This window comes from Polistes dominula, unplaced genomic scaffold (genome assembly GCF_049000335.1).
Source record: "Polistes dominula isolate Pdom_NZ unplaced genomic scaffold, Pdom_raw_medaka contig_15, whole genome shotgun sequence".
NCBI classification, from domain to species: domain Eukaryota; kingdom Metazoa; phylum Arthropoda; class Insecta; order Hymenoptera; family Vespidae; genus Polistes; species Polistes dominula.
In genome coordinates this window covers 5,231,098-5,244,743 of record NW_028300915.1, presented here as the reverse complement: position 1 = coordinate 5,244,743, position 13,646 = coordinate 5,231,098, and the positions used below count along the sequence as shown (strand labels likewise).

Genomic DNA, 13,646 nt, shown 5'->3' with positions numbered 1-13,646 from the left:
CCACGAATTATTCTCCACTATTTTTCTCATAAACTCGTATTATTTTAGTTACTCGACTAGTAGATTTAAAATGTTATTTTCAAAAAAATAAAAAGAAAAAAAGATTAACGAAAGAATTCACCGTTGTATTGTACATTCGATAAAACTCAAAATGTCAGAATAAAAATTCTGATTGAAAAATGTTTTATTTTTTAATTATAATTAACCCTTTGAGTGCTATGGACGCACATATGCGTTTGGTAAAAATTACTAACCTTATCGTCCAAAGCATATACGTGTTTGTTAATATTCATGTAAAATAATTTAATTAATAAAATTAATTAATTAATTAAATTATATTTAGAAAAACAAAACTTAAATTATTAAATATAATTTATTATTAGAATCTGGTTAGTAATAAATTATTCTTCCTACAAAACATTTTAGGTAAAAGTATTCAACACTCAAAGGGTTAACGATATTATGAAGATTATAATATATAATTTGTGAGAATAATGAACACAAAAAAAAAAGTAAACAAAAAACCAAATTATTATTATTAAATTTGTAGATTTGATTTTTCTTTTTATTTCATTTTATTTTTTCTATGGGAATTTAAATAAAAGCGCATAGTTTGTATATTCGGAAAATACGAAGATTTGTAAGAATGTCAAACGCGTTTTCCAATTCAAAAAAAAGTGATTTTTTATATTGTCTCTTTTTTATTTTATCGTATCGGTTTTCTGTTTTTTTTTTTTTAATGTTTTCTAGATGATTTATTTACGCTCGAAATTACATGAAAAAGATCATCATCGATCTTTGTGTGGAAATCCGGTAGCTTTCTTTCTCCCTTCAAAGGGCTTGAAACTCTCCGAACAGGAAGATAAAAGAACAAACTTTCGAAGAGATCAAATAAAGCCACCGAGGATTGATTCGATCGAGAAAGGGATCGAAAAGTACAGGATTTTCATCGAAAAGAAAATCGAATATTCTCTATCTTTCATTTTCATTCGATCTTCAACGAGAATGATTCTCAATTTTTTTCAATTTCAATTCGCATATCTCAATTTTTCTCTAAATATATCAATGCGAAAAGTAGGATGATCATTTCTACGATTGTCCCATAAAAAAAATACATATATATATATAACTACAATGAATTTTCTTATTTTTTTACGTATATAGAAAAAAAAAGATTTTTTAAACAAGAGATTTCTCCATTTATCTATTACTTCGTTCAAATGGATTTTAACAGAAAAAAAAGGAAACATTAGACAAATAGTTTTCCTTTTTTACTTTCAGTTTGTAACAATACAATGAAAAAAAGAAAATTATTTTATACATGCATGTTTATTCTATACACAATTTGTAAATAAAATTTTACACGATTCTAAAATATTTATTCCATTTAGATGGATAAAAATTTAAAGAATTCTAAAGAATAAAAAAAGAGAAAAAGAGAGAGAGAGGGGGGGGGGAAGAATACTATAGAAATTTGCGAGTACAATGGGGGAATAAGAGAAGAATGGAAGAAAGATAAGAGCGATCGAAAAGGTCGAGGTCGAGTGTGTGTCTGACCAGAGAAAACGTTCGCTATCTCTTTTGGTACCGCATGTTCCAGGTATTAAACCTTCGACTAAAGGATGAGTTACGAATGCAAGAAGATAGAGAAAAGAAAGAGAAGAAAAAGAAAATATATATATATGTATACGTATGCATGTGTATGCATGTACACATGTACACAAAGCCGAAGAACGAAGTGAATCGTGTGTTGGCAGCATTCGTTTAACCGATAACGTGAACCCTAGTTTTTCCTAGTAAAGATTAGATTACCGCAAAGACGACAGTTTAGCTTCATCTGAAAAGCTTTTATCTCATCTTTCTACAAACTGGATATTATATCGCTAATTTGCCCTACCTCGTAAGTTTTGTATCACGAGAAAACAAGATTATCGATTTACCACGAACATGATTCATAAACGTTCTATCGATCTATAAAAGAAATATAAAATAAAAACAAATTTTCTTTTTTTTAGTAATAATAAAAAAAATAATTTTTTATGAATCAATACTATGTAAAATATTCGACTTATGTTACGCGTCTGACTTGATTTATTATTAATTATCATTTTATTATTACGAACTATTTATTTATGATGATAATTATTTATTAATCGATTTAATTTTAATGTTGAGTAAGATAGTATTATATCGATATATCGAACACTCTTCAAAGATTTTTATCTATAATTTCATAAAACAATTAATAACCAATTATTCTTTTATCTCTTTCCGTGTGTCTCGAAATTTTGATTTTCAATTTCATTCTGTTCCTTTTTTTATTTTTTTTTTTTAAATTTAGAAAAATCGTTTAGATTTTATGTTACACTCTGTAGAACACACGTAACTCCGTGCGCGTGTGTCTGGCTAAGAGAAATTGTTTCGTGATTTATCGCGTTCACGTGATATATTGTATTTTGCACGAATTTTCCATGACGTTTCTTCTAAAAGATCTCTTAATAACGTTTGAGAGGTTACATGTGATTAATTGAATTGTTACAAAAAACAAAAACAAATAAGAAATAAAATTTAATAGATAAAACAAAAAATTTCGAGAATAACGAATAATAATTATGTTTACAACTATTATGCGTTCGTCAATTCTATTATAGAATTGCATTATTATAGTTTTTTTCCTTGAAAAAAAAAAAAAATATACAATTGACTCATGTTTACGTGCGTTAATTAACATTACAACTGTAAAATAAATTTTGATACAAAATCTTATTGAAATATTAATTATTCATTATCTTCATTATTCAAGCAGCACACAGGGTTTTTCATCGAATATTTTAAATATACAGGGGGTAAGTCACGTAACGTGACGTTTCAAAATAACTCGTAAAATATACATTGCATGAACAAAATATTTCCTGCATAGTTAAACTATATTACGGGAGCAGATGTAATGTTAAATGAAAATTTTTTTCCAAGATCATTTTTTTATGAGATTTGTAATGGAATGCCTAATTTTGTTTTCTGTATTCTGATAAAGAATCGAATTCTGCATTAAAAATTATTTTTTAAAATGCCATTTTCCATGACTCACCCTGTCACCCTGTTTATTTCCAAACGATCATTTTATTTATTTGTATTTAATATTAAAGGTATAATCAAAATTAAACATGAATTGTATCTGTAATAATTATTTTAAAAATATATTTTCTTTCATATTTTTAATTTTTTTTTTATTTTTTTTCCGTTAAAAAAAAAATGTTTTTTTTTTCCTTTATTACCACATTGATAATATAACCGACGAATAATTTTTTTATCGTACAGAAATTTCGCAAAAAATGACAAAGCAAAGATTATTGTTATCACTTATAACAGACGCATATATGAATGTATACATGTATATATGTATGGACAAAAAGTTTTATCTGCTTGACTTACGCTCATGCGTTTTACTTAAAAAAACGCTTTGTAAGCACGCCGAGATAAGCACAAAGTGTAGGAAATGCAATTAGCTTGGATGATATCGATTCCGTTTTAAGAACGCACGATTCGTTTCTCTTTCTCGACAATTTACGATGAGTTAGTATAAATGGTTTAATTGAATCGTCCCTACGCCTTTTCACTCTAACGATCAATTTATATATATACGTTATTCAAATCAATAATTAATATTATTATTTATATTAATAAATGTTACGTTGCGATTAAAAGCACGAAAACATCGAATTGATTATAAATTCCAATTGAAAATAAATTGGCAAATATCGTTGTAATAACATGTAAATTAAAACGTATTAATTACTTTTATGTATTGCGATATGTATTAGCTATAGGAAATATATTTATTATTATTATTATTATTATTATTATTATTATTATTATTATTATTATTATTATTTTGTTATTATTATTATTACATATTGAACGAACGTTGAAAATCGGTATAAAATCTCTTGTCAACTTTAATGAATAATAAAGTAACAAATATCATTCAATTTATAATATATAGAAGTTATTTTAATCTATTTCGATATTTATCGCAAGATAAAGAAAAAGAGAGAAATTTTAAATTAATACAAAAAATTTTAAATAATAGAACAAATTTGTTATTACAATATATATATATTAATATACAAAGGAATATTTAAATTTTCCAAAAAAACTATTTCTTTACATTTTCATTTAAAATCAATGAGAATCTAACAATATAATTTATATTAATATTTATAAGAATATATATAATATATATAAATGTAATTTATATAATAAAAATAATTACAAAATGTAATCATTTAATATTATACCTACCTAATATATTAAATTAAAATATATATGTATATGTGTGTTTCGAGAAATATTGGAAAACAATGTTTTTATCTTTCTCTAACTCTCTCTTTCTATTTGTTTCATAGTACATCGAACGGTATACGTACGATTTCACGTATCTGTCTTTTTCACACTTGTATGATATTACCAAGCAACAAATTGCAACACAGCAAATGCAACGGGCAGAGAAGCAGCAGCAGCAACAGGATGCACACATGAGCGTACGATTTGTACGTGCTAAGAGTTCGTTCGTTCTTTCAAACCAGCTGTGTGAGAGAGAATCCGTTTCAAGCCTCAGTTTGTACACACGCTTTGGAAGATGCGATTGTACTTCTTCCGCGACACGACCGGTTGCTTTGTAAAAGTAACCTTCCGCACTCGAAGATGCTTTTTTAACGACGACCTAAGTCGTCCAACGTTGTATATACTTTTATTTTTCTTGTTTATATATTACTTATACGTTTACATAAATATATACAATGACTCTCATGTTTAATTTGTTGACTTTATATTTCAATTGTTTATCAAATGTGTAATTGATTATATTTTTTTATTTAAATGTTGCATCGATTTCATTGGCATGTTAATAATCAGTCATTTTCAAATTTATATTTATATTTATTTTTTATATATATTTTATAATTAATACTATATAGTTTGGTTACAAATTCTTTACCATGCGTAGAAATTGTTTGAATTATAATTTCCGTCCAACTACAATTATCGGATTTTAAATTTCATTGAAAATTTATGAAACGAATTTAGAAAACAAATTCCGATAGTTCAAACGTTTTCAATGTTAAAACCCAAAAAAACAAATTAAAACATAGACTCGAAAATAAATATGAGCAAGTATAATGAAATATTTAAAAAAATATTATAAAAAGTATAGCTAACAAAGACTGATTTTGAGACGTGTTTTAAAATAAACGCCACGAAGTGTTACATTTACTATTTTTTTTGTAAATATTAAATTTTATGAAATAAATGATAAATGAACATTGTCTGAATATTTTTTGAACTCACTATAGATATTTGCATGTATTTATGTGTCTACCGGTTACTGGATGATCATTTCTTTAAACTTTTCAAAACTTTTTCGATCTATACGATGAAGTAGAAAAGAGAGATCGTAGATTTTGATAAGATAAGGAAAAAAACCGATTAAGTTATGCTAACGTTTCTACATTTAGTAGAATTTTTGCTTTGTTCTTTTTCTCTCTGCTGATGTAACCGATGATAAATAAAAATGATGTTGAAATACTATATCAATGCTTTTAATCGGAAAAAAGAAAATAGAATGTGAAAGAATAATTCTTTCTGTACATTTACATATAACATTTTCTTTAATAGTTAAAAATGTAACTTTGTTCTGTTCGTTAATATTGAAAAAAAAATAAATATAAGTACGATATTAAATTCGTAATACTAAACATAATGATTATTCTAGGAATAATAAATATATTAATATATCAATAATATTATATTATTATATAAATGTAATAATAAGTTTAGAATAGTAGAAATTAACGACAATTATAACGAACATTCACAGAACATTTTTTTAATTTTTTCAATTTTATTTTTGGCTCGCTTCGATAATTTTCTCTCTCTCTCTCTTTCTCTCTTTTCAGATATAAAATAATTAAAAGAAGAGAAAAGGAAAGATATACGTCTGGTGAGTATATTATTAAATACGAATATCGGAAATAAATCAGTTTCGTAGCAGATAGGATTAACCTTTATCTATTTATTCGTCTCATTAATGAGATATAAAGACTTTCGAATGGACAAAATTTAATATACAATTTTGAAACTTTATTAAATTCGAAAAATGGATTTTAAATCACACAATTTTTATTTAAAAAGAAAAATGGATTAATAGGTAACTTAAATATAACTTAACACATATTTTACAAATTAAAATCGTCTCGGATATGCAAATATATTTCGGTCAAATTAATTGATCATTTATATACTTTTATTATTTTAATTTTTTCGTTTTGTCTCACTTAAAAAAAAAATTCGATGTCTTTTTAATATTAAATACATATGTATTCAATATTTTTCAATATTTTGTGCTACTAGGGTTAATATTAATCATTTATATTTTTAACGAATATTAATTATCTCGTTTAATTCACATAGATAATATTATGTATTATTTTTAATAAATAGATATTTTTTACTTAAAAAAAAGAGAATTATCTTTTCGGCGTTAAATTCAAATTGTTCGTTGAGTTTGAACAAAGTAAACGTCGATAAAGTATCATATATAAATATGTGACAAGGATGTAAATAAAAGTACCAAGAAACGACAATCGAATCCTCTTCGTAGAAAGCGTTGTTTTATCGGAGGGAAAAGAGTGAGGATACACAGTAAAGACCAGGATAAGCGAACGAACGAACGAGTTCTCGATATGAATATTAAACGTATCGCGAGTTTTCGTAACAACGTATCGAGAATGCTTCTCCTCTTTCTCTTTTTCTCATATTCATTCTCGTTATATTCTTCTTGGTCTCTTCTTGGTGAAAAATGATTCTCGAGGACGAGATTGGAAAAAAAAATGGAAAAGAAGAAAAAGAAATTTATAAATAAAATAAAAATATATAAAAAATATTTAGACGAAGACGAGGATGACAACGATGATGATGATGATGAGGATCGAACGATTTCGTAGAAACCATAATCATGTTACAACGGACAAGTTTCAACATCGTTAATACTAAATATATTACACGAACGGTCGTTGAATCAACAATTTATTAATTTTTTTTTGTTTATTACAATTCTCTATATAATGTATTTAATAATTAGTACAATATGACGATAAAGATGACGATTACGATAATGATAAAACATAAAGAGAAAACAAAATTTTTCGTGACGTATCTTTTCTAAATATTAATTCGTCAAGTTTACATTTTAACCCTTTGACTGTTATGAACGCATATATGCGTTAATCAAATACAAATGTAAAATATAATGTTGGTTTTCGGTATTGATTATTGTTTTGAGTTTTGCCACACGAAAATGTATTAATATAATATATTTATTATAATGAATTATGAAATATAATTTATTACTAGAATCTAATTAATAAACATTAGAAACAATTTAGCACTAATAATAAACTATTCCGTCCCTAAAAAAACACTTCGGCTAAAAGTATTCACCACTTAAATGGTTAATTCAAGTCATAAAAAGAAAAACGTTTCATTTCATTTTGATTGAATAAATAATTAAAAAGGATCGAATCGAAATATACGAAACGTATATGAAACGTTATATTATAAATATATATATATCTATATATACACCACTCAAAGGGTTAATTGAAGTTATTTATAAAAAAAGGATCATTTAATTTAGATTTAAAAAGTGACAAATCAAGTATACGAATAGAACGTTATATTATAAATCTACATATATTATTTTTATCGAGAATGGTCGTTCGTAAAAGATAATAAATGAATGCATTGTTATCGAGAGAGTGCATTCGTTGAACTTTGCAATACGAGAAACATCCAGGATAAACTAAACGCGACGCTTTCAAATCGGGTCCTGCTGGTAATTGGCTGATCTCAAAATTGCATTTAGATTGGGAACGATTATCGTTCGGCAATCGACATGGTGCAACAGGATCGAAAGAGAAAGATAGAAAGAGAGATAGAGAGTAGGGTGTAAGGTGAAAGGGAGGGAGTAGGGTCGATCATTTGTGAGCTTAATCGTGCTTGAAATTCCATCGCGATGTTGCTGGGATATAGCAGGGCAGCAGTAGCAGCAACAGCGGCAGCAGCACCAGCAGCAGCAGCAGCAGCAGCAGCACGTTTATTATCGAATAGAACGATATCCAAGCTTCAAACAAATACCATAAATGATTTGAACCTTTCATTCAACCAATACCAAACAACCTGCTGCTATCGTAATATTACAGTTTATCGCAAATTCCGGGTTATTTGTTCAATCTTTTTTGTCATTTGTTTTTTTTTCTTCGAATTAATATTGTAACAAACAATATTGTTGTTCTTTTATGAATAATTAGAAAATTTTTTTAGCTCAAAGCATGTGTACAACCACAAGGGGCGAGAAACATTGTATTTTTAAAATAACGATCCAACAGACGATGAATAATAATAGTCGAATTAAATATAGAAAAATAATAACGAATGTTTTATTAGAAAACCATTAAAAATGTATTTTATCGATAAAAAACAATTAGTTACGCAATATTCAAAAAAAAAAAAAAAAAATAAACCATAGTAGAACTGATGTACTATTTTTTTTAATGCACAAAACTATAATAATAATTCGTAATAAAAGTAAGCTTCTATTTAAACGATGCACTTATATGCTTTCGAAAGATTACCGAAGATAAAATCAATAATTTATATAATGCTTAATACGTGGTTTACCTTTTATAATGTCACGTGTGTGAACTAAATGGAAGGTGAAAGGTGAATAAGATAAAAAAAAGGACAAGAAAAAAAAAGGGTGAGAGAAAGAAAAGGTTGAAGATCCGTATATATTATGATATATATATGTTCGTGTGGTATGTAGGTATAATGTATAAAATAATAATCGCAAAGGCAAATGGCCGTTCTCCGAATGCAAGAAGTTGCGCACGAGAAGCGCATGTGGGAGCACTTTTCCACGAAACCCCCCCACCCCCACACCCCGTGTGTCAGTTACACCTACGTAAGGTCGCTGCGCTTCTATATGTGTATATATATATATATATATATATATATATATTTATATGTGTGTATGTATAAATACGTAGCTTATATGACTATAGATACACCTAGTTATGACGTGAAGCGACCGGTAATGCCTGTTGCCCCGTGAAAACGTGCAACTCCCTGTCATTTGATACACCGGCTGCGCCTACACCATATCTCTCGACTACTATGATGAAGTAAGTATGTGTGTGTGTGTGTTAGTACATAAATGATATATAGAGAGACACAAAAATTAAAAAATTATTATTTTTTTTATGTTTATTTTTTTGCAATTTAAATCATGTAATAAAGCTGAAAACGTGTAAATTTTATAAAAAATATTACTAGTTTAATTTTCGTATAGATATTGTTATTTAAAATTATTTTTTAATAAATCTAATTATAAGATGAATAAAAATCGATAATTGTATATATATATGTATTATGAAATATAAATGAATGTAGGTCGTATTATAGGAATATTGTATTAAAATTTTATCCTTTTAATATATTCTATTATATCTGTAAAAGCATATTTCAAGGAAATTTAAAACGTATATTTTAATACGCTGTGTATAATTCTTAGAAAATAGTTTCATATTAGAGAGAGAGAGAGAGAGAGAGAGAGAGAGAGAGAGAGAGAGAGAGAGAGTAATTCTTTTTATATGAATAATACGTAAATGTGTATTCGTTATAACAATAAAAAAAATAATAAAAATATCCTTGACAACGTTGCAAACGTGTTTATAAATAAAACTTATCTAAAATATTTGAAATATTTCGAAAACAATGAATTAATGAAAATGATATAAAATATTTAATAAAAAAGAACCACATGTTTATTTTTATTTTTCAATCTTTTTACTTTTGCATCTAATTCGAAATGTAAAAGATATATAAGAAAAATATTTTATGAAAAAAACATTGCATAAAATTTACAAGTTTTGAAAGATTGGAAAAAAATTAGAAAAAAAAAAACAATGAGAGACAAGGAAAGAATAGACAGAAAATAGTATATATATATGTTTGGTTGCTTTGTTCGGTCATTTTCGTGCCGCCAGCAATTCCGATTTATTTTTTTTTTTATCCTATTTTCCTTTTTTCCACGTAACATGATTCCTCGCACAAAACGCACAAGAACTTTATATATATCTTTTGGAGAGTTAAAAAGTCCGGAGGGTTTTAGTCGTATCAGAGATAGGCAAAAGTCTAATACTATAAAGCTGGACCAGTAACACGAAGAAAATTCATTTTTTTCTAGTAGAAAAACGAGAGAGAGAGAGAGAGAGAGAGAGAGGAGAGAGAGAGGAGAGAGAGAGAGAGAAAGAAAGATAAATACAGAGAAAGAGTATAGATTTGTTTTTTTCTCTCGTTATTTTCTCTTTTTATTTATACTTTCTTTTTCCATATACATAATTTCGAATAATCGAGATTTCTATATTTGCTATGTATTCTTTCAATCAAAATGTTACTTTTTTATTTTTATTCCTGAAAAAAAAAATAATGAAATAAATCTTCCATTCGTTTACTTACGTAATATAAGTTAGATAACGTTAGAAAAGTATATTTGTACTATTATTATTATAAATTCATAAATTTTTTATTTGTTATCCGAGATGAAGTAAAAATTTATTCAAATAAAATACGAACCATTGTTTATTATATACACATGAAAATTCTGCGAAATAAAATATTATTAATTATTATTACAAAAATGTATTTAAGAAAATTATATTATTTAATACTTCTATTAACCAAATTAATTATTTAATCAATTAACTATGTTTAAACAATATACTCGTTCATCGTTTTATTTTAATGACATAATTTAGGTGAATAATTTAAAAGATCGTCACAGCTTATTGGTCAGTATTAACCGTTTGACTGCTACGCGGCGCAAAAGCGCTGCGATCGTTTGTCTCGAAAATCGTGACACAGCGCTTTTGCGATGCGAGTTTCAGTGTGTTTTTGGTGCTCCTTATTTGCGCTCGCTGTAAGAAAGGCCTTCACGCTATTTGTGCGGCAAAACATAGTTGTTATACATAAATTTTTTATGTAAGAGTCAGTGATCTTCCCCTAATCAAAATGATCCTTTACGCGCTGATCATAAGAGAAGATCAATAAAATTTAAGTTATTTTTTTATAAATTTTAATTAAAAAAAAAGAAAAACAATTTTATGTTTATTTTTTCTTATTCACAATCAGAATTAATATTTTTTCTTTATAATACAAAAAGAATTATTAAAATTGATTGATATTTGTTTAAATGAGAGTGTTTTATTTGACAACATTATTTTTTCCTTTAAAGAAATCAAAATATGTACCGCAATTTTCGTGCATTCTTGCAAAAATTGCTTAGCACTAAAAGGGTTAAACCTCATAAAAATTCGTTGTGTTCACCTTTTATTATTTTTCTATTCTCTAATGATGTTCCTAATAATTTATTGTAATAAACAGTTAATTGAATGAAAAAAAATTCTTAAAAAGATAATTATGAAGAATAACACGTACAAGAAGCAGAAGAAGAAAAAGAAGATGATAAATAAGATGATGATGATGATGGATGCGAGGGAGAAGGGGTGTGGGAGAGGGAGGAAGAATAAAAGAAGAGCTTACCAAGTACGGTGAGGGTGATGTCACCTTCCAAGATTGTCGTGTCGTTTCTCGCTTGACAGGAATAACGTCCAGCATCCGAGGGTCTAACATCTTGCGTGTAAATTGTTTGATTCGCGCTTTCCGGATAAAGGATAAAATAACTCTCACCACCTGGCCAAGGATAAGCTCTATTATCTTTGAACCTGGAACATATACAATAAAATATTTAGATTTCATATTTTACGTATCTAGATTTTCACATACGCATGATTCATATAATTATATATATATGTGTGTGTATGTGTTTGGAAATGTAAATAATTTATTTAAAAATGAACAAAAAGAAATAATGTATTTTTCAATTATTTTGTTTTATTGAAATAATTAATCATAGTTAAAGTATATTATTATTATATAAAATGCATATATTGGTCTATAAGAAAGTTTCAAATTTAAAAAATTATAATTTATGTATTATAATATATTTATTATATAATAAATATATTTATTAAATAATAAATTATAATATATAAATTACAATTTTTATATAATAATTAATATTTATATATGTTATTAAGTAAAAAACGATCGAATAAATTTTGTACTACTTAAAAATGTATACAAATAAAATCAAAATCAAAATCAAAATTACTGTGTCAAAAATAAGAAAAAAATAAATAAAAAGAAAAAACATACAAATTGACAATGGTTCGATTATTCGATAACGATTTCTTTATACTAGTCCTCGAGTAGACGACGAATGGTGAAGCATTGAATCGTCGAATGGATTTATGTTTTCTCGTAGACACCTAACATCTACGTGGAATAATGTAGAGCGTAACTTGCGAGAAGAGAAACTTTCCGATAACGAGAGCGATGTCGAAGGCATTTCTCTTTTTCCGTTTTATCTATCTTTCCTTTTTTTTTTCTTTTTTTTCCCCCTATCTTTCTTTCTTCTCGCTTAACGTGGCTTCGTTACGGTCGATTGTCAAAGTACGCGGAAAATGGGAAACGTCGAGTGAAAAAGGACGATGATATTGTGCAAGGATTCACCGTTATTGAACGAAGAATAAAGTAAATATAAAAAGAGAAACAGAGAGAAACAGAGAGAGAGAGAGAGAGAGGAAGATCGAATCTTGGTGAAAAGTAACTTTGAATTATTTTAAAGTTCGATAAATTAAATAAATATATTAAATTATATTTATGAATATATACATTAGAACAAATATAATTTTGATGTAAATTGGATTCTTTTTTTTTTTTTTAGAAATACTTTTTTTGTTTGCATAAATGTTTCCATGATGTATATTAATGTATACGAAAAATATAATTATGTATGGGCCGCCTATTTTGAAAGTGGCTTACCTCCATTTATGTTCGAATCGAGATATTGAACGATTTGCATTTCAATGCAATTAAAAATATACGTACAACGAGTAGTTATACTGCTTAAGTGTATCTTCAGGCTTTAAATTTATATTTCCTATTAAAATAGTGGCAATTATTAAGCGAATAATATGCGTTTTCTAACCATAAATGAAGTTAGGCCATTGTCAAAATAAACAATTTAATTTTTTATAAATTTCGAAGTGACCTAACTCCATTCAATATAATTTCAGATGCTTCAAATTGAAAAAAACAATACTCAATTTATTTTATATATCTTAAACACTTCAGAAACATAATTTATGCGATTCAAAACATTTTTTAACTACATGAATCACGTTATATACGCATGTATACGAAATTAGGATTATAACGTTCTACTTTTTGAATTTTTTTCATTCTAATTTAATTATTTAATCATCCCTACGCAATGACGACTTCGAGGGTTAAATTGTCCTATAATGTAAGTAAAGTGTATTAAAATATTAAAATAACTGTTAAATAATCGATGGAAGTATCTATTATTGTCTAAAAGCTTGAAGTATATGATCTATGCACTGTTCTCTTCGAGATTCACCTTTATACTGGCACATTGTCTTTTATCAAAATATCTTTATTAAATG

The 13,646-nt window shown here is 26.6% G+C and overlaps 1 protein-coding gene across 2 annotated transcripts in view; it reads right to left on the bottom strand.

Moving 5' to 3' along the window:
- Positions 1 to 13,646, bottom strand: part of LOC107069133 (interleukin-1 receptor accessory protein-like 1-B) — a 182,742-nt gene that overhangs the window by 54,376 nt on the left and 114,720 nt on the right. For both annotated transcript variants that reach the window (XM_015326158.2, XM_089170516.1), the window contains one exon: positions 11,659 to 11,840. In XM_015326158.2, coding sequence (XP_015181644.2) covers positions 11,659 to 11,840 — 182 coding nt within the window. The remainder of the gene's footprint in view (positions 1 to 11,658; positions 11,841 to 13,646) is intronic.